The sequence below is a fragment of the Nilaparvata lugens genome, chromosome 14 (genome assembly GCF_014356525.2).
Source record: "Nilaparvata lugens isolate BPH chromosome 14, ASM1435652v1, whole genome shotgun sequence".
Classification (NCBI taxonomy): Eukaryota; Metazoa; Arthropoda; class Insecta; order Hemiptera; family Delphacidae; genus Nilaparvata; species Nilaparvata lugens.
This window is the reverse complement of record NC_052517.1, coordinates 10,745,884-10,769,164: the sequence shown is the minus strand read 5'-3', so window position 1 is coordinate 10,769,164 and position 23,281 is coordinate 10,745,884. Positions and strand designations below refer to the sequence as shown.

General features: G+C 37.7%; 1 protein-coding gene across 1 annotated transcript in view; it reads right to left on the bottom strand.

Annotated features, from left to right (window-relative positions):
- Window positions 1-22,779, bottom strand: part of LOC120354189 — a 44,647-nt gene extending 21,868 nt beyond the window's left edge. Inside the window, exons 1-3 of the mRNA XM_039440735.1 lie at window positions 22,644-22,779; window positions 15,815-15,872; window positions 2,378-2,497 (exon numbers count right to left, since the gene is read on the bottom strand). Coding sequence (XP_039296669.1) covers window positions 2,378-2,497; window positions 15,815-15,872; window positions 22,644-22,694 — 229 coding nt within the window. The 5' untranslated portion in view covers window positions 22,695-22,779. The remainder of the gene's footprint in view (window positions 1-2,377; window positions 2,498-15,814; window positions 15,873-22,643) is intronic.
- Window positions 22,780-23,281: the final 502 nt, after the last annotated feature.

Below are 23,281 nucleotides of genomic sequence, written 5' to 3'. Positions count from 1 at the left end.
GGGGGCAATTGAAGGGTGATGCGCATAGCATATTTGTGCCACTTGCTGACTGCCAGCCAATTGAGCAGCCCACTTCTCGGAATGTTGATTTTTTGCAAAGTGATCTATTTATTTATTGTGATTTATTACAAGTGTCGTCTCATCTTGTATTGTGATCTGGACCCGGGATCCTGGAAGCAAGGAGGATTTGGACATGAAGGTAGGCCTATGTTATTGTGCACTTAGCCATTTAAATTGTTCAACTTGCTACCCAACGCCAGACAGCCCAAATTTTCTCGATATAATTGATACAGTCCACAAACCAGAGTGCTGTTCAAGCCAGCCTCTGTCGAATAAACAAAGTCCATCTCGAAGTAGAAGGTGTCAGGAGCGTTGAAATGATTTATGGAGGAACTGAGATAACATGTCTTTTCAATATTCACCTTGATTTGATTTGCTTCAACACCAATTTCGAATGTTCTCTACCACCTGTTCTCCCCCACTCTGCATCTCCTGGATAGTATCACCTATGATGAGAAAGTTGGCATCATCGGCAAACAATACACTACTGGCTCCTGGTATATTACTAGGGAGATTGTTGATGAATAAGGAGAATAATATAGGAGCAATTATTGTTCCCTGTGTTACTCCTCTCTCCAATTCACTGCAATTGGATCTGTATTTATAATTTTTCACATTCCGGTTTTTTGCATCAATTTCAACCACCTGAGATGTTATGAACGATCTCAACCAATCAAATTCAGATCCTCTGAATCCATAGTGATGAATTTTTCTCATCAAGATATCGTAATCAAGACTAACAAAAGCTTTTTTCAGATCAATGAATAAACCTAAAGCCTTCTTATTGTTATCCAGGGCGTCATAAATTTTGAACAGAAAATCATTAACAGCATCAGTACTGTATGGTAGTGGATTTTCCTAGCTGAAATCCAAATTGGCATGATGAATCGATCCTATTTGATTTCAGGTGCCTGGATATTGTTATTTCTGCTAATTTTTCAAATAACTTGGACAAACAGCTTGTTATTTGTATAGGACGGAAGTTACAAACATCTTCTGTTGATCCCTCTTTATGAATGGGAAACACCCTTTCAAGTTTCAGTTGATGAGGGAAGGTACCTGAGCTGAATGATAATTATGTTCATCAACCTTGTTATTGGAGCAATGATTGGGTTTAAGCATCCCTCCATTATTCTACGTGGTATATCATCCAATCCGCTTGTCATTTTGCTCTTCAATTGCTTAGGAAAATATTGTAACAGCTACTACAAGATTTGAGAAAGTCAACTTCAATCCATGTTCTATAATTTATTCTAAAAATTCATGGTTATTATTGGTTATTAAAAATTCATTCCACTGATATCTTCCTGTTATGCATACATTTTGAAGTGTAGACATCATTTTCAAATTCACTTCATATGTCATCAGGGTAGGAGGCATAAAGTTTGTTCCCAGCTTGTGGTATGGCCTCCTCCTGTGATTCTTTTTGAACAACAGCAGAGAGTATGGTATTTAAATCTCATCAGTAAAATTTTCTAGACATATCAGCTTATAATTATCATGTTTCTTACTATTTACATTTTACATTTCCGGTAGCCTGTATCATATTCACATGTTCTGTTTTATGTATTTTTAAAAATCTTGTGTCATATTTTTGGGGGAATTTTGTTTCTCTAAATTATTTTCATCATCTCCTATTCGCGCCCTCAAAACTTTTGCACCCTCGGCAAAATGTGTGTCTGCCCATTTATAGCATGGGGCCTGGGAATCTACTTTTCTCAACTTTGAGCGCTCATGAAAAGTTCAAAAATGTCAAACAAAGGAACAAATTATATGAATCATATTGAAAACCTCTTCCTCTTCCCAACCATATCCATAGGTTGATCCGTATGATGATATTCATAATAAAAAGAAGGATTGGGGGAGAAGCGACAGCTGACACGCTAACAGATTCAACACGAAACTATTGAAAATGGTTACAAAAAGTAGGTTTATAAGATAGAATTAGAGTACCCTTTAAAATTGATAAGACAAGAATAAAAATTGTAAATATAGTATATTACTAGTATGAATGAGTAGACTTTTATTGGAAATGTATTTTTATTTTTATAACCTGACAATGGTGTGATCACCAAAACTAGTAGTTACAATTTGTATTCTTGTTTTATCATTTTACTTATTTCAAAGGGTACTATAATTCTACTTCATAAATACAAGAAAGTAGCCCTGAATAATTTTCATACATTCTACAAAGTAGGTTATATTTTGTAATAACTGAATCAATAAATCAATCGATATAAATTCAAGTTCTTAGTCCAAAAAAATTGGTTTGAAAATAAATTAGAAAACCAAATCAAATTCAAAGTATAGGACCTACTTCTCTCATCCGTATCTTGGAAATGTTGATTGAATAAGGCATGCCCGCCAGATCGACATATTTCCAAATCTTCTTTGGTGAGTGTTTGAGTTTCTTGATTTGATTTGAAAACTTGAAAAGCTGTGAACAAAGTTTCTCTAAAAAGCTCTATTGAACAATATTTCTATTACCTTAAAAAACTTACGTGGTACTTCTAGTGGCTTGGAAGCCACCTGTAGAAATAGTAGTATAGTAATATTCTCAGGAATAACTTCGATCTTCAGATAAATTTTTAAAAGCTTATTGACAAATCATTTATTGTTATTGACAGAATATGGGATTTGGGACATACGAGGTGTGGCTATAAAGTAACCAGACTGATTCTCTCACAGAATTAGGGCGGTTGCAGACGAACCACAATCGCATGTGGGATGTGGGACTGACATACCACAGAACAATATGACTAAGGCCGGTTGCAGATGAACCACTATTGCATGTGGGATGTGGGAGCAAATATTTCCCTTCTGTGGTACCACAAATGCAGCGCATAGGGCAGGCATGTCAGTGGCACTGATACTTCCACATGACGTTGTGCGCTGTGGTAGTGATTATTTTCCTTGCAATTGTGGTACCACTGGTTTGAGCACTACACTTCCCCTAGCTTCTGTACCACTATCACAGTCGCTGTGATAGTGTTCCCTCAAATTTGATAGGAACATATAATAAAAACACTCGAGTATGATACAAATATCTGAAAACTGTTGCACTAATGCACGTTTTCTCAAATGTAGTGTGGAAGACTCTCTGCATTGGTCATATTGTTCTGTGGTATTTTTCTCGGTCCCACATCCCACATGCGATAGTGGTTCATCTGCAACCGGCCTAAGAAAGCAATAAACGGTATTGTAGTGTGGAGTGTCAAGCTTCTCATTCAAATAAGTCATCTCCCAAGTCTGTAGATGAATTAGTTGGTCGTGAACCGTTGGTCAACCCGAAAATTGTTGCTGGGCTGTTTTATTGTCTTGGAAAAATGAAAAGTATAACAATAGAAGACGACAAATTTCATGTGCAACTTGAGGAACTTAACCCTTGATCCAAATCGATTAAAATTTCTAGACTAATATCTCTCGTGAATATGGTGATTGATTGCAAATAGTTGAACAGCTTAAAATAATTTAGTCTCTCTCCCACACAGGCACTCACATCTTCCATTATCAACAGACGATGGAATTATCATGTGTTCTTCCAAGGATGAATAATATTATTATCCTTTTCATGTCCTTCAGTGAGTATTAGTAGAAACAAAAGGAGGACTCTCGGACACAAGTGTCCCAGAGTCCTCCTTCACCTCAAGGTCATCCAGGTCAACCAAACCTAACCTAAAGGTCACCAAGGTCAACCAAACCTAACCTCAAGGTCATCTAGGTCAACCAAGCCTAACCTCAAGGTCATCCACGTCATCCAAACCTAACCTCAAGGTCATCCAAGTCAACCAAACCTAGCCTCAAGGCCATCCAGGTCAACCAAACCTAACCTCAAGGTCATCCACGTCATCCAAACCTAACCTCAAGGTCATCCATGTCATCCAAACCTAATCTCAAGGTCATCCATGTCAACCAAACCTAACCTCAAGGTCGAAAAAAGAAAATAAAAAAAAAAAATAAATAAAAAAAAAAAATTTTTTTAAAAATAGAAAAAAAAAGAAAAAAAAAATTAAAAAAAATTAAAAAAAAAACATAAAATCGGGAATAAATGGGAAAAAAGGGAAAAAAGGGAAAAAAAATCCCTAAGCATCTTGAACTGGGGCTATAAAAGGAGTTGTTCTGCAAGGAGTGGGACATTGTATCTTGTGCAGTCGTGCCGCCAGTACATGTGTGTGCTGCCAGTACGTGTGTGTGTGATTTTCGTGTATTGGTTTTGGATTACTTTCATCTTTATCAACATCAAGAGTAAGTACCAGTGCATTTTATAGTTATATATATATATATATATATATATATATATATATATATATATATATATATATATATATTCATATTATATTCCTGATTTGACAATGAAATTTAAAAGAGTTGAATTTTGAAGTAGATGGTTTGAGACTGTCAATTAAATTCTAAAATGACTTAAATTCAAAAATGACTAGTTTAATTATGAATTAGGTTCCAATACATAGAGTAAATGACATAGTCAAAAATGACTAGTGTAATTATGAATTAGGTTCCAATACATACAAGTTGAGAGTTTAATTGTGAATTATGTTCTTTGAGTTGGTGGTTGTAATTCATCCTAACCTAAAAAATGTATAACAAGTCTTTGCCATAGAATTAGGCTGTACCCACAGTATGTTTGACATTGATAGTGTGTATGTCGTTTCAGACATAGAAGTAGATCCCCTATCACGAAGTAGATCCTAGACCCCCATTCACATTCCCCACCCCCACCATACAGCTCCCAACCATCATCTCCTAGAACATTCAATATAAACACCTATGAACCCCCATCCCCGATCCTAGATATTGATACTGATTCACCGCCTTCATCCCCAACATCTGTTGATAGTGATGGAGGTATATATATAGAGTTGAATACTGCATACCATACTTATACAATATTGTTTTGCATTGTTCCAGATGAGCAAAGCTGCACGATGTCAACAAACAGCAGACTCAGTGGACGAGTTTGTTGTTCTGGAGGAGGCATTTAAATCCCGACTCACGACTCTATACTACAATAATGCATACAAGGATGAGCCTGCCAAAGATTTCCACACCTTTCTGAACGATCTGAAGGATAAAATTGTTCACATCATCAGTCAGCAACACCAGACACATGGAGCAATGAAGTTCAATCTAGTATTGGAGGCAACATATTTCCGCAGCACCCTTGATAAGACCTTCTTCAAACAAGAAGAGTTTCAGAATGTCGGCTTCAAAACTCCAAACTACACCATCTTCAGTATCATCAATCTTCCAGACATCATCAACCAAGCATGCATGACCCTACTGGATGAGGAGTCGAAATTCGAAGGAAATTCCAGTGATGGAGTTTGCTTATCATTGATGGATTGCTCATCAGGATTAGCAAACATACTCCCCTGCGTGGATCATCCTACATCAGTCTTCCACCTCTTCTATCAGCACGAAAGGCAATCATCAATCCTATAAACATGGACCAGCAATGTTTCAAATGGGCCATCCTCGCCAAACATGTACAAGGCAGTCATCCTGAACGAGTCAATGAGCGATACCATCAATTGGAAGAGAGATACAACTTTTTAGGCATTGGATTTCCCACTACCATCAGTCAAATCGATATATTTGAGAAAGATAATCCAGAGGTATCAGTTAATATTTATGGTGTGGATGAGAAGAACATTATATTTCCAAGAAGAGTTGGAAATGCAATGAAGGCAGATCACTTTGATCTTCTCCTCCTCTGTGAGAGTAAGGATGATGATGATATTGAAAACAGCACCCTTGAGGATGACAATGAACATAAATTAAATAGTCACTACTGCTACATTAAAAATTTTGAAAGACTTGTGAGATCCCAACTCACAAAATGTAAAAGTAAAATTATCATCTGCAGACAATGTTTCACCCATTACACCCTCGACAGAGATGGAGAACGCAGGATGGCTGAGCATGAGGAGTATTGTGCTAGCAATAATACAGCAAGAATCATCATGCCACAGGTTGGAGCTTGAGCTTGAGCTCCTTACTGACTATGACATGTACATGTTTATCGAGCGAGGTATCAGAGGAGGAATAACAAATTGTATACACCGTCATGCTGTAGCCAACAATGCCTACACAGGAGCGTCTATTGACCCTGAGAAGCCTACATCATATCTCCTGTACACAGATGCAAACAACCTTTACGGCTGGGCAATGTGCCAACCACTTCCATGCCGGAAATTCCAGTGGATGAAGAAAGATGAGTTGGAGGGGGTGAGCAGAGGTATTGAGGGTGTTGGAGATGTTCAAAAGATTGGCTACATCTTGGAGGTGGACATTGAGTACCCTTCTGAATTGCATGATGAGCACAATGACTTCCCATTTCTCGCAGAGAACAAGAAAACTCTTAAATCTGATTATGTACAACTCATGACAGCTCTAAGCAATCGTGAACATTAAGTATGTCACTACCGCACCCTAAAACAGGCAGTACAGCATGGATTGAAAATCACTAAAGTTCATCGAGGTGTAAGGTTTGAGCAGGAGGACTCCCTAGCACCCTACATCATGCTTAATACAAAGCTAAGACAGCAGTCAAAGAACAAGTTTGACAAAAATTTCTTCAAACTTATGAACAATGCCGTGTTTGGTAAAACGATGGAGAATGTGCAAAAAAGAATGAGCATGGAGCTAGTGAATGATGAGAAGCGTTTGAAGAAACTGATTGCTCGACCAGTGTACAAGGACCGCATCATCTTTGGTGAGAATATCTGTGCTGTTATGATGCATAAAGAGAAGGTGGAGCTCAGTAAGCCTATCTATATAGGGTTATCAGTGCTTGACATCAGCAAAACCCTCATGTATGAATTCCATTATAACATCATGAAGCCCATCTACAATGACTGTCTTCAACTCTTATATCAAGATACTGATAGCTTATTCTACCTTGTCAAGACAGAGGACATGTACAAAGATATCATCAACAACCAGCAACTGAAAGATACCTTTGACACTTCAGAGTACCCTGCAGACCACCCATGCTACTCGGATGGAAACAAAATGGTGCTTGGAAAGTTCAAAGAAGAATATGCTGGCCGAGCGCCACTTGAGTATGTAAGCCTACGATCAAAGCTATATGCCTTTAGGTGTTACAATAGTGATCCAAATCAGCTTACAAGTGGATTGATAAAAAAAGCTAAAGGAGTGAGGAGACCAATACTTGGGCAAGAACTCTCAAAAATGCATCCAGATGCTGAACGTTACATAGGCTCCCAAGACTATCTAGATTGTCTATATGGTGATGAAGATATCTATAGAGAACAAGTGATGTTTGGCACTAGGAAACATCAGATCATGACTCAAGTCATGAGAAAGAAGGCACTGAGCAAAGCTGATGAGAAGAGGTATATTCTAGATGATGGAATTACAACTCTTGCACATGAACATTACAAGATCCCCACTCTAGCACACATTGATGAGGAGAAGGATGAGGAGGCAGAGGAGGAGGATGAGGCGGCAGAGGAGGATAAGTCACACAACAGCAGTGTTACACTATGGCCAGATGAAGAAATGAATATATCTGACAATGATGACGATGATGATAACTCATACCCTTCTGCGGCTAAACGCCCGCACACCCCATCATCGCAAGATCAGCTCATTGATGAAATCAACAAAGATGGCTCAGCATCTCAGTATAGCATACTGAGAAAATTGCTTGAAAAGTGACATCATACCTCATGCCAGGAAGTGTCAACAAATCCACTGTGCATACAATCTGCGCACATGTCTTCACCCTACATTCACATCGCATGACTTTTTGGAAGTGGTCTTCATCAGTTGAGGTCTGTGCAGCGTGCTGTAAAGATGCCGCCCATCACCCCACCACCGCCGCCAGTCAGCCCACCACCGCCGCCAGTCGCCCCACCATTGCCACCAGTCGCCCCACCATCGTCACCAGTCGCCCCACCATCGCCGCCAGTCACCCCACCAACGCCGCCAGTCGCCCCACCACCGCCACCAGTCAGCCCACCACTGCCGCCAGTCGCCCCATCATTGCCACCAGTCAGCCCACCACCGCCACCATTCGCCCCACCATCATCAGTTGAGGTCTGTGCACAGTGCTGTAAAGAACTAGCATCAGCTGCAACTAGAACTCCAGCTACTACTCCAGCTAGTACTCCCGCTGTTACCACTACCACTGCTCCAGACCCAGTGCCAACATCAGCCTGCAGTGGAGCAAGCAGATATGTGTGAGTGTGGAGACTGTCTACTAGTGACCAGCAACCAATGGATTGTGCAACCATTTCTGAAGTTTGGAGATAAGGATCTACCAGAACCATTTGGAACAGCTCAAAACTTTCAAGAGACACTAACATCCATTTTTCACGACGCTGAAGTATCAAGCTGCACCAATCTATGTGAGGGAGCAGCCATCTTGAAATTCTCATTCAGCAGAGGATTCTGCGAAATAAGTGATAGATTGGGTGAATTATATCACTGGATAGTTCTCGATATATTGGACTGAATCTATTGAATTGTAATGTAAATAATCTTATTATTCATATGAATGCTCAGTTATATATATATATATTATGCTATGTATCAATAAAAGAGAGAGTGTGTTATTTCAAGAGAAAGATGTTGTACATCTTATTCCATACACCCTTCAACTTCTAGAGTAAGCACTGTTAGACATTTAAGATAGAGTAAATACAATAGGAAGCATCCTACTATGATAAACTTGTCTTTATCATACCATGCAGGAAGTTCATGATGGTTGAGCTCAACAGCCTGATGCCTATATAAATGCTAATTAGCAAGTTCATATATCCAGTATGGATAAGACAGTATTAGCACAAGAGCTGCACAAGCAAGCTTGTTGGAATTTCCCTAACAAGAAAGGTTACAGTCAAAGGTCTTCATGACCTCTATCAAGCTGACCTTGTTGAGATGATACCATATGCTCGACAGAACAAAGGTTATAGATACATAATTACTATTATCAATTGTCTTAGTAGGTTTGCCTTTGCTATACCAATTAAAAGCAAGTCAGCCGATGATGTGGTCAAGGCAATCAGATACAGAAAATAACTCTTTCCTTATTCCTACTGGGGTGATTCTTCCTCTATCCAATAGTTTGACACATACAATGCTTCAAGGTTTTCAAACTGTAAAGTATATCAACTATTGTTCCTACAGTATACCTGTTTGATTGCAATAGTGACCAATTCTGGCCCTTCTTGTAACTCCTATACTATATATACTTTAACAACTATGTCCAAGCTCATTGCAGCTTGCTGTAAGTGAGCAGTGACTGAACAGTGACTGATCAGTGACTGATCAGTAACTGAACAGTGACTGAACAGTGACTGATCGGTAACTGAACAGTAACTGAACAGTGACTGATCAGTGACTGATCAGTAACTGATCAGTGACTGAACAGTGACTGAACAGTGACTGATCAGTAACTGAACAGTGACTGAACAGTGACTGATCAGTGACTGAACAGTGACTGAACAGTGACTGAACAGTGACTGATCAGTGACTGATCAGTAACTGATCAGTGACTGATCAGTAATTGAACTGACTGACTGACCACTGAGTGGATGACCCAATTATGCCATACAGACATGTGACAGGAGGAGTGAGGGTCATTGAGATTGTCCATATGTCATGTCTGAGCATGGAGTGGGAGTCGTTGAAAATATCTATCTTCAATGCCATTTTGATCTCTAGAGCAGCATGGCCATGTTGATCTAGAGTCTCCCATGGACATCTTGATCTAGTAGGTCTACCATGGACATATTGATCTGGAGTGATAGGTCTCCATGACCATGTAGAGTGATAGGTCCTGCATGACCATCTTCAGCTAGAGTCCCTTAATGCTGGTGGGTGTGGCCATTGGTCATGTGACAGAGGGAGTTGGAGTGGGGTCGCCTAAAGTAAAGTAAGGTGATTTTTTACCTATATGAATTAATGAAACTCTCAATCAATGGCTAACACATAAAATGAGGTTTATTTCATACATGTTTACATCATTACATGAGAGTAGTTTTAGACAGTGGATCAGCCAATGAGGGTTTATTTCTTTATTATCATATTACAAATGGTGATACATTCGATATTAACTGATTGGTGTGATGAGGGGCTACTACCAAATTGAAGCCGTCTTGGCCTCGGCCAGTGGGATGATTGGTGGCAGTGACAATGGTGGGGCAACTGGCGGCGGTGGTGGGCTGACTGGTGGCGATGGTGGCCTGACTGGTGGCGACTGGTGACAATGGTGGGGCGACTGGCAGCGGTGGTGGGACGACTGGTGACAGTGGTGGGGTGATGGGCGGCATCTTTACAGCTCGCTGCACAGACCTCAACTGATGATGACCGCTTCCAAAAAGTCTTGCGATGTGAATGTAGGGTGAAGACATGTGCGCAGATTGTATGCACAGTGGATTTGTTGACACTTCCTGGCATGAGGTATGACGTCACTTTTCAAGCAATTTTCTCAGTATGCTATACTGAGATGCTGAGCCATCTTTTTTGATTTCATCAATGAGCTGATCTTGCAATGATGGGGTGCGCCGGCGTTTAGCCGCGGAATGGTATGAGTTATCATCATCATCATCATTGTCAGATATATTCATTTCTTCATCTGGCCATAGTGTAACACTGCTGTTGTGTGACTTATCCTCCTCTGCCTTCTCATCGTCCTCCTCTGCCTCCTCATCAATGTGTGCTAGAGTGGGGATCTTGCAATGTCCATGTGCAAGAGTTGTAATTCCATCATCTAGAATATACCTCTTCTCATCAGCTTCGCTCAGTGCCTTCTTTCTCATGACTTGAGTCATGATCTGATGTTTCCTAGTGCCAAACATCACTTGTTCTCTATAGATATCCTCATCACCATATAGACAATCTAGATAGTCTTGGAAGCCTTTGTAACGTTCAGCATCTGGATGCATTTTTGAGAGTTCTCACCCAAGTATTGGTCTCCTCACTCCTTTAGCTTTTTTTATCAATCCACTTGTCAGCTGATTTGGATCACTATTGTAACACCTACAGGCATATAGCTTTGATCGTAGGCCTACATACTCAAGTGGCGCTCGGCCAGCATATTCGTCTTTGAACTTCCCAAGCACCATTTTGTTTGCATCCATGTAGCATGGGTGGTCTGCAGGGTACTCTGAAGTGTCAAAGGTATCTTTCAGTTGCTGGTTGTTGATGATATATTTGTACATGTCCTCTGTCTTGACAAGGTAGAATAAGCTATCAGTATCTTGATATAAGAGTTGAAGACAGTCATTGTAGATGGGCTTCATGATGTTATAATGGAATTCATACATGAGGGTTTTGCTGATGTCAAGCACTGATAACCCTATATAGATAGGTTTATTGAGCTCCACTTTCTCTTTATGCATCGTAACAGCACAGATATTCTCACCAAAGATGATGCGGTCCTTGTACACTGGTCGAGCAATCAGTTTCTTCAAACGCTTCTCATCATTCACTAGCTCCATGCTCATTCTTTTTTGCACATTCTCCATCGTTTTACCAAACACAGCATTGTTCATGAACTTGAAGAAATTTTTCTCAAACTTGTTCTTTGACTGCTGTCTCAGCTTTGTATTAAGCATGATGTAGGGTGCTAAGAAGTCCTCCTGCTCAAACCTTACACCTCAATGAACTTTAGTGATTTTCAATCCATGCTGTACTGCCTGTTTTAGGGTGAGGTAGTGACATACATAATGTTCACGATTGCTTAGAGCTGTCATGAGTCGTACATGATTATATTTAAGAGTTTTCTTGTTCTCTGCGAGAAATGGGAAGTCATTGTGCTCATCATGCAATTCAGAAGGGTACTCAATGTCCACCTCCAAGATGTAGCCAATCTTTTGAACATCTCCAACACCCTCAATACCTCCGCTCACCCCCTCCAACTCATCTTTCTTCATCCACTGGAATTTCCGGCATGGAAGTGGTTGGCACATTGCCCAGCCATACAGGTGGTTCGCATCTGTGTACAGGAGATATGATGTAGGCTTCTCGGGGTCAATAGACGCTCCTGTGTAGGCATTGTTGGCTACAGCATGATGGTGTATACAATTTGTTATTCCTCCTCTGATACCTCGCTCGATAAACATGTACATGTCATAGTCAGTAAGGAGCTCAAGCTCAACTCTAGTATATTTCAGCATGACATCAAAGGAAAAGCCTGGAGATGTGAAGTAGTGAGCACAATCCAAATCATAAGTCTTCATGCATACATCACGGAAGCTCTCAAAGACATCGGCCAACAGGAGAACATCTGTTTTCAAGTATAGGTCACTGTACTCTCCCAGAGTTCTACAACTGAATTGGTTCCACACAGTTTGAGCATGTTCATAATCATCACTGCTAACACTCCTATCAACCAGCTTGCTGAAAAATGCCTCTTTGGGCGGTAGCAATGTTTCTTCGAGTCTCTGCCATGAATCGCAGTAGTCGTATGGAAACACTCCTTTCCTTGAGACAAGGCTCAATTTGTTTCCAAACACCTTAGCAGTATGTGGCAGCACTTTGGACAAGTCTCCTGGATTCGATGCTGATTTGACTAGGTTGGTAACCAGATTGTCTAAACTATCAGGTGTAAACCGGAATGTATCGATGAATCGAAGGTGCATTTTTGGAGATATTCGTTTGGTGAATGATATATACTTTTCCGATGAGTTTGGGATGACAAACAGCCGATCCTTATCTCTACCCAGCTCTGGAATAATGAGGTGTGTATCATAGTTTGAAGAGTTGTGGAGAAACACTGGTATGAATGATTGTCGCTGTTGCTGCAGGTTGCATTTACGGCATAATGCATTCCGGTAGATACCAGTTATATGACAATGGTCATACACCTTATCGTCATTGAACTGTTCATTGCAGGCCTCACAGAAGTCGACCACATTATGTCATGCTTGCTCTCTTTTGGTTAGTGGGAGCAACTTGATATTCCTACAGTCAATTGCCTCATCTAAATCTTTTGCATACATGGTGAGGGTCTTCATGAAATAATGTTTGGCGGCATCAGGACCCCTGTAGACAATCAGCTCATGAGGGATTAGGTTAGTGATTGTCAGCCAGGAATCTTATAAATCTGAGTCCCGCACAAAGTATAAGCAGTAACTCATTGGCCGATGATACTGAATAACTTTGGTAGCTTTACCAATCCATTGTTCATTGTCTTCATCAGGTTTCTCCAGGATGCACTCAAAATCGGTGTATGCTACAACAGGTACTCTATACTTTTGCACATGTTTCTCAAACTTTAAGGTTGAAGGTTTACCATCTTTTCCAACCTGTGGCATGATGATTCTTGCTGTATTATTGCTAGCACAATACTCCTCATGCTCAGCCATCCTGCATTCTCCATCTCTGTCGAGGGTGTAATGGGTGAAACATCGTCTGCAGATGATAATTTTACTTTTACGTTTTGTGAGTTGGGATCTCACAAGTCTTTCAAAATTTTCAATGTAGCAGTAGTGGCTATTTAATTTATGTTCATTGTCATCCTCAAGGGTGCTGTTTCCATCATCATCATCATCCTTACTCTCACAGAGGAGGAGAAGATCAAAGTGATCTGCCTTCATTGCATTTCCAACTCTTCTTGGAAATATAACGTTCTTCTCATCCACAGCATAAATATTAACTGATACCTCTGGATTATCTTTCTCAAATATATCGATTTGACTGATGGCAGTGGGAAATCCAATGCCTGAAAAATTGTATCTCTCTTCCAATTGATGGTATCACTCATTGACTCGTTCAGGATGACTGCCTTGTACATGTTTGGCGAGGATGGCCCATTTGAAACATTGCTGGTCCATGTTTATAGGATTGATGATTGCCTTTCGTGCTGATAGAAGAGGTGGAAGACTGATGTAGGATGATCCACGCAGGGGAGTATGTTTGCTAATCCTGATGAGCAATCCATCAATGATAAGCAAACTCCATCACTGGAATTTCCTTCGAATTTCGACTCCTCATCCAGTAGGGTCATGCATGCTTGGTTGATGATGTCTGGAAGATTGATGATACTGAAGATGGTGTAGTTTGGAGTTTTGAAGGCGACATTCTGAAACTCTTCTTGTTCGAAGAAGGTCTTATCAAGGGTGCTGCAGAAATATGTTGCCTCCAATACTAGATTGAACTTCATTGCTCCATGTGTCTGGTGTTGCTGACTGTTGATGTGAACAATTTTATCCTTCAGATCGTTCAGAAAGGTGTGGAAATCTTTGGCAGGCTCATCCTTGTATGCATTATTGTAGTATAGAGTCGTGAGTCGGGATTCAAATGCCTCCTCCAGAACAACAAACTCGTCCACTGAGTTTGCTGTTTGTTGACATCGTGCAGCTTTGCTCATCTGGAACAATGCAAAACAATATTGTATAAGTATAGTATGCAGTATTCAACTCTATATATATACCTTCATCACTATCAACAGATGTTGGGGATGAAGGCAGTGAATCAGTATTAATATCTAGGATCGGGGATGGGGGTTCATAGGTGTTTATATTAAATGTTCTAGGGGATGATGGTCGGGAGCTGTATGGTGGGGGTGGGGAATGTGAATGGGGGTCTAGGATCTACTTCGTGATAGGGGATCTACTTCCATGTCTGAAACGACATACACACTATCAATGTCAAACATACTGTGGGTACAGCCTAATTCTATGGCAAAGACTTGTTATACGTTTTTTAGGTTAGGATGAATTACAACCACCAACTCAAAGAACATAATTCACAATTAAACTCTCAACTTGTATGTATTGGAACCTAATTCATAATTACACTAGTCATTTTTGACTATGTCATTTACTCTATGTATTGGAACCTAATTCATAATTAAACTAGTCATTTTTGAATTTAAGTCATTTTAGAATTTAATTGACACTCTCAAACCATCTACTTCAAAATTCAACTCTTTTAAATTTCATTGTCAAATCAGGAATATAATATAAATATATATATATATATATATATATTATATATATATATATATATATATATATAACTATAAAATGCACTGGTACTTACTCTTGATGTTGATAAAGATGAAAGTAATCCAAAACGAATACACGAAAATCACACACACACATACTGGCAGCACACACACGTACTGGTGGCATGACTGCACAAGATACAATGTCCCACTCCTTGCAGAACAACTCCTTTTATAGCCCCAGTTCAAGATGCTTAGGGATTTTTTTTCCCTTTTTTCCCATTTATTCCCGATTTTATGTTTTTTTTTATTTTTTTTTTTCAATTTTTTTTTTAATTTTTTTTTTTTTTTTAATTTTTTTTTCTTTTAATTTTTTTTTTTCACCTTGAGGTTAGGTTTGGTTGACTTGGATGACCTTGAGGTTAGGTTTGGATGATGTGGATGACCTTGAGGTTAGGCTTGGTTGACCTAGATGACCTTGAGGTTAGGTTTGGTTGACCTCGGTGACCTTGAGGTTAGGTTTGGTTGACCTGGATGACCTTGAGGTGAAGGAGGACTCTGGGACACTTGTGTCCCAGAGTCCTCCTTTTGTTACTACTAGTATTCCCAGGGATGAGACCTAGTGCAGTCAAATTTTCATATCATAAACCTACAATCTTCTAAATTTCGTGAAAATCGTTAGAGCTGTTTTTGAGATCCGTTGGATATAAATATATAACCAACCATATAAATAACCAAATATATAAATATTTACAGAAATAGCTATAATAGGATAATGTACATAATATAATAGGATTTTTTAAATCTACTGACCGAATCGTCCAGAAGTTTTCAGTGTCGCTGGATTTGCTACGTTCCTTTTCCTGCCAGCCTGTAAGAAATTGAATATTGAGGAAGTGAGAGAGATTACTATAGAAAGTCAAATCATAGAAAAGAGAGATGACAATTAACAAAAATTTTGAACTTATGAGAGTATAAAAGAGATGACTCATATCAGCTTTTCATTGTCCAACTTGTGAATGCCATTCCAGAATATTGACATTTTCACCGAAGACTGTATCAGGTTATGTGATATTCAGTTCGGCTCAGCTTCAGTTGTACAGAGGAGGCTATAGTGAGGTTCATGTTATAATGGCAGTGTTTGATTAGAAATGGTATTGCTATCCTTGTCTGTTATTCAACAAAGCACATAACTCCATCTCTTTCTCGCTTTGCTCTGTTTCCAGATCGTCTTTTAATGAAGTAGAATTAATAATCAATTAACAAAAAATTTCATCTCAATTCTATAAATTAATTATTAAATAAAAAAAATTATGGCTTAATAAAATATAATTAACTATTTTAAATGAGAATGGACAGTTAATATCAATAAACATCGATAAACCTGTATCTGCTACAGTCTACAGAAGGCATTAACAAGACAGAGTTTTGGCAACGTTTTCCTCCTATATTCTCCACTGCCATTATAACGTGGACCTCAATACAGTTGAATCTTTCAAGTTGAATCTTCTAGTAGAATTTTTTGCAAGATTCTGTGAATCTTTATTCATCCTCACACACGCATGATTGTTCACATTGACTCCCAGAATCAAGTATAGTTTTTCTTCTTCATTTTATAAGTTTATTTGTGACTAGCCGGCTGGCTTGCTTCACTTGCCTTGTTCGTCTAGCCAGGGGACAGAGCACCTGTAAAAGCACCTATATGGGGCGTAATTTTGAAGACCTCTCAAGACAATATTTCTAGACCCTAGCTGAGCCTGTGTACCAAATTTGAACATTTCTCTCAATTGGTTCATGAAACATGTGAGTAAACCTAGTAAAACGTAAGAAACGTAGGGAAAACGCAGTAAATCCGCCCATCTTGGGCGTATCTTCTGCTTAATTTTCTAAAGTCCTATCAGGACAACATTTCTAGACCGTTGCTGATCTTTTGTACGAAATTTGAACATGATCTGTCAGTAAGCTATTGAGGTGGGCTGGAAAATGCTGGAAGAATGCAGATTTTGGTTGTATGAATCAGTGCCATTTCATTTTTTGACCGAGCGAAGTGAGCTCTAAGAATCAAGTTGACGTTTTTGCATTTCTCTTTATGTTTATATGTTTATCTCCCATATAATAAGAGAGAGTAGGGTTGTGTTTGTTTGTTTGTTCGCATCAAAACATGCCAACTTGTGGATTGCATACCAGACGAACGGGAATGATTTAGATCTCCAAATTTTGCACATAAATTCTAAAAATACCAATCTCGTGCACCTGGAAGCCCAAATTTCAATTTTCCTTCTAGATTTTTCATAAATTATGTTCAAATTCAATTCATGGGAAATGACATTCTATACAGCATAGCTCACATATTGTTGTAAAATGTGTTTATTTATAAGTAAGGAAGTTATAACGTTGGTACAAGACATGATATTTTGAATGCAGCCGTGGTCTAGCGGTAGAGTACTCGGCTTTGGCCCAACTGTTCTCGGATCAAATCCCGTATCTTCCACTACCTTTTCGTTTCTAATTGAGAATACTACTGTACTATGACTTCAAAAATCTGGTCCGCCATCTTGGATCCGCTATTTTGAATGCAACTTGGTTTTTTTTCAATAGGAAGGTAGTCATGTGATACATGATCACAATACGAAATTTGAAGAAAAAATTAATGGCGAACACCGCATATCGATTCTCAAACCGTTTCAAAGATATTCACATTATTGATCAATACTAATCGAAGCAGAACAGTAAGAAAAAAGTATGAGAACGGCTTAGTATATAATAAAAAATGTGATTTCAAATTTGGGTGTAATTGGGGATCCTACTCATATTGAAAATCTACTTCGGTATGACTTCAAAAATCTGGTCCGCCATCTTGGATCTGCCATTTTGAATCCAACATTGTTTTTCTAAATAGGAAGGTATAATATACGTATAATAGGAAGGTTTTCTTAAATAGGAAATGGGAGTCTAATACATGGTTTCAATACGGAATTTCAAGGCAAAATGAATGGTGAAAACCGAACATTGATTTCTCAAACAGTTCAAAAGTTATTCTCATTCAAAGATACTGATAAATCATCCATCTATACTATAATAATAGTCCAGTCACTATAAACATTGGTGCATGCAATTGATATTGTAGTTTTGATTTTGAATATTTTATTTGGGTACATAAGAGAAATCCAGAACCAATTTCTTCATGCAGAGTTTCCTTGTACCCAAAAACCTCGTAATTTCGGCTCATTTTCCAGTTCTCTGTTATTTATGCCAAATCTCGTTATCGGAAAAAATGTGCTCTCGCCTTTTTTTAGATCATAGAGTTCTGAATGAAATGAGATCATTCGGAACTCCCCATCTCCAGTGAGTACTGAGTTATAATTTTTCAAAAATGAGTAAAATTTGAAGAAAAAATCAATTTTGATGAATTTTAGTTTTTGATCAACAATATCTTCCGATTGTTTACATTTAGATGTATAATCCAAAATTCCTCTAGGTGTATTTTTGTGTTCTACAATCTGAGATCAGGTAGAGTGCTCCATCTCATATTGATTTCCAGGTACACCTGACAACATTGCTGCTTGTATTGTGAAAAACACCTAATTTTCAGCTTCACCATCATCACCAACTACATTGTCCTCACATTGATATTTTGCACAATGACATAACATCATGAGATTATGTTCTATGAGAATCACCAGTAAGATGCACTTCATTTCAGTATTTCCTAGTGAAGAGGCGCGCTCAAGGACACCTCAAGGATCAAAATTTCAAACACTTATAACTTTTGACACAATGCTTAGATTTGATCGTACTACACTTATTCTTCTTGGCTATTCGAGGCGGTCCAAAATCATGCATCATAAGTCAAATTCGGTTGAAAAATAGAAAATGTATTGTTGAGTGTAGCCTACTTACGCCCATATTCCAATACACAAAAAATGGCCAATTTCTATATTGAAAGCTATGTATCTCGGTAACCCCATATCATATAATCATTACTTGAAATGTACAATATAATTTTTTCTTCCACTTGCTGTAAACGATTCATGAAAAATTATGATCGTAAAGTGAGATTCGATTGTTGAAGAAATTTGGAAATTGTAGATATTTTTCTCATATTAACGGTTTTGGCAGTTCTATGATAGGGAAGAGTGTTTCAAGATGGTTTTTAGGCAACTGAGCTCTTAGAGGATGAATTTATCTACATTAAATTTATTGTATCTACATTATCCTATTGTCCTTCATCTACATTAGAGGATGAATTTATTGAGCTCTTTGGGATCAATCGTGAGTTTCTATGATGTATAAGACTCGTTTTAGAAACTCTTGATCAACAGTAAAATCACGAAAAAAATGTAAAAACTGAAATCGTCATTTTTAAAATCTTCTGTAACTTTCGATTTGTATTGGAATTGAAAGTATTATTTATTGGAGTGGGTAGAGGAGGACAATTTTCACATCCTCACTAGATTTGGAAATTTTATCATTTTATCAAAGTATTTCACAAGAAAGCAGCTTTCAATATAGAAATTGGCGATTTGTTGTGTATTGGAATATGGGCTCAAGTGCACTCAACGATAAATTTTTCATTTTTCGACCGAATTTGACTCATGATGCATGATTTTGGACCGCCTTGACGAGCCTAGAAGAATGAAGTGTAGAACGATGAAATCTGAGCATTATGTCAAAAGTTATAGGTGTTTGAAATTTTGATCCTTGAGGTGTCCTTAAGCGCGCCTCTCCACTAGGAAATACTGAAATGAAGTGCATCTTACTGGTGATTCTCATAGAACATAATCTCATGATGTTGTCATTGTGCGAAATATCAATGTGAGGACAATGTAGTTGGTGATGATGGTTGAAGCTGAAAATTAGGTGTTTTTCACAATACAAGGAGCATTGTTGTCGGGTGTACCTGGAAATCAATATGAGATGGAGCACTCCACCTGATCTCAGATTGTATAGCACAAAAATACGCCCAGAGAGATTTTGAATTATACATCTAAATGGTAACAATTGGAAGATATTGTTGATCAAAAACTAAAATTCTTCAAAATTGATTTTTTCTTCAAATTTCGCTTATTTTTGAAAAATCATAACTCAGTACTCATTGGAGATAGAAAGTTCCGAATGATTTCATTCTATTCAGAATTATATAATTAAAAAAAAGCAATAGCAAATTTTTATGTCCGATTACGAGATTTGGCAGAAATAGCTGAAAACTGGAAAATGAGCCGAAAATACTAGGTTTTTGGGCCACCCAGTATCTAGCACAAGGAAATTTTGCATCAAGAAATTGGTTCTGGACTTCTTTTATGTACCCAAATAATATATTGATGAATCAGAACTTCAATATAAATTGCAAGCACACCGCCTTTTTTATGTCTATATTGACTGGACTATAACGGGAAGAACTGGCTTATATACCTAGCGGGATAGGAAAATTATGTTTGACGTATTTTTAAATTGCTTTAATTTTCAAATTGCAAGTTGATGTTCACGTCTGAACTGATGGACTGATCGACTTATCATTTTGCATAAATATTCTTTATCGAGGATGGTTGTTACAGGCCTATTTTCAATTTTCCAATATTTAATCACGTCAAGTTTTCAGTGTGTGAAGTTTTAAAATAGACCCTTGCGAAGCACGGGTTACCTGCTAGTATGTTCATATGTTGCGCATTCACGGCAAAACGCGGTAATCGATTTTCATGAAATTTGACAGATATGTTCCTTTTTAAATTGCGCGTCGACATATATACAAGGTTTTTGAGAATTTTGCATTTCAAGGATAATATAAAAGGAAAAGGAACTTCCTTCATACGCCAATATTAGAGTAAAGATCATACTATAGAATCATTCATCATAAATCAGCTGTCGAGTGGATTATAAATTGCATGCAATGACGCATGAGATTCAATATATCAATGTAACTTAGTGAGAAAACAGATTTTGTGTCGAATATTAGTTGCATGCAGTGAGGCATGCAATTGATAACTTGAAGTAGCATAGTATTTCTTATTTTATAGTACTTTTCTCTGCTTTCAACTCGGTAAGCTTTTGATGATAGTAGCATAGCGGTTTACATCAAATTATTAGCATTGTCGATACAACAACCCAAACAGCCATTAGTCGTTTATACACTGATATCTCGCCGACACGACAGGACAAAATTAATCTGAGAGTATTAGGAGAGACTGTAATTTATAACTGCGCGAGGTCTACTGTGCACAGAACTACTAATTTACCGAGCGAAGTGAGGTCTAAGATTCAAGTCGAAGGTTTTGCATTTCTCTTTATGTTCAAATGTTTATATGTTGCGCATTTACAGCGAAACGCAGCAATAGATTTTCATGAAATTTGACAAGTATGTTCCTTTTTGAATTTACATAAGGTTTTTTTAAATTTAGCATTTTAAGGATAATACAAAAGGAAAAGGAGTTCCCTCCGAACGCCAATATTACCGTGAAAATCAGACTATAGAATCATTCATCATAAATCAGCTGTCGAGTGGATTGTAAATCGCATGCCATGGCGCATCAAGTGGATTATAAATTGCATGCCATGACGCATCATGCTATTCAATATCTCAATGTAACTTGGTAAAAAAATCAGCTGCTATGTGGACATTAATTGCATGTCTCATTGAATGCAATTCTTATGCAATATTAAAAATGAACTATTGATTGCAATCCTATTATATTAAGCGATCGATTTCTGTATATCTGTTTATATTTTGATATCTGGTTATGTTAAACGGATCTCGAAAACGGATTTAAAGATTTTCACGAAATTTGGAACATAGTAGGTTTATGATATGAACATTCGATTGCACTAGGTTCAATCCTTTTGAAAACTCGCTGATTGACGGAGGATAATTCATCCTTGGCTGAAACAGCTGAGACTTTCGTCGTCTGTGGATAGTAAAAAAATGAGTGAGCGAGTGAGTCTGTGGAAAATCAAAATATCGCATCCCCGAAATTCATAAGCTGACGTATAGTAAGCTGTGAAAATTATAAACACGATCATTTAAGAGAATTGTGCTCTGTTTATCAATAAATTAATATAACGAGCGAAGCTCGGTGCCCCGATAATTTTTTTAAGAAGCGTGCCCATCAGTATCAATATTCTCACATTTGAAAAACTAATTTATTAATAGGTGATTGAAAATAAAAAAAATGATGAAATGAACTTAATAATGCCGAAGAAATAGTAATATTCTTGATTGAAGAAAATTAATTTTAAAATAGTTGAGAAATATTTTTATGAGATGAAAGATTATCAGGAAACTGGATAAATCATCATATGGGATACACATTCAAACATTAACTGAGTTTATTAGGTTTATTAGTTTATGAGTTTATTAACTAAAGTGAGTTTTTGATCTTGGAGAAAACAAATAACAGTCTTCTAGAGTGAATTATGATTCAACTGTGAATTGTAATTCAACCGAATCAACTTGAACAAGTGACATCAGATGGATGAGAAAACTGCGTGAGGTCAACTGTTCACAGAAATACTAGTTATATAATGATAGATTATGAATTCAATACATACTGAAAATACATCCTACTTTTTACACTCTATATTCATAAAGAACAGATTATTATATCAGAAGAGAAAGATTCGTAAAATCGTAATACAATAAACAACTTACATGAGATTTTTGTAGAAGAACAATTAGAAACAATACGTAAATGAACTTCATGTCGGATCTGAAATAAAATTGTGGAAATAAATTGTTGAAATAAAATTGAAATTGACGACTTCACCCAATTTGACAAACTGAACTAAAATACTGAGCCAAACAGCAGGCTCTAATATTCCTTCTCAATGAATAATGCAACCATATCATAATCTACGTAATTCGCCCGTCAGATTCACTACATCCTGTCAGCTGTCGTTCAAATGGGAAACATTCATATTATTTGTAAGCAATTATGACAGTTTGATTGAAAGTTTCATTGCAGGTGCAAATGAAAATAGTGCTTTAATTATTCGTAACGTCGGCTCTAGCTTCTTAGCAAAGATGTTGTGAATACACGAGCATTTTTGCATAGTTGACTATGAAACAGTAAAATTTAAATGTATTCAATTCCCTGGCTTGTCACTCATTTTTATTTGAATCATATTCATAGAAAAATGGTATAACACCCTTAATATTATTTCATAAATAAAAAAGTAGCCCTGAATAGTTAAGAAGATAGTGAATCTATACTTATAAAAATCTTATCTCAATGACTCACTGATCACGATTTCTGGAAAACTACTTGATGGATTGCAACAAAACTTAGA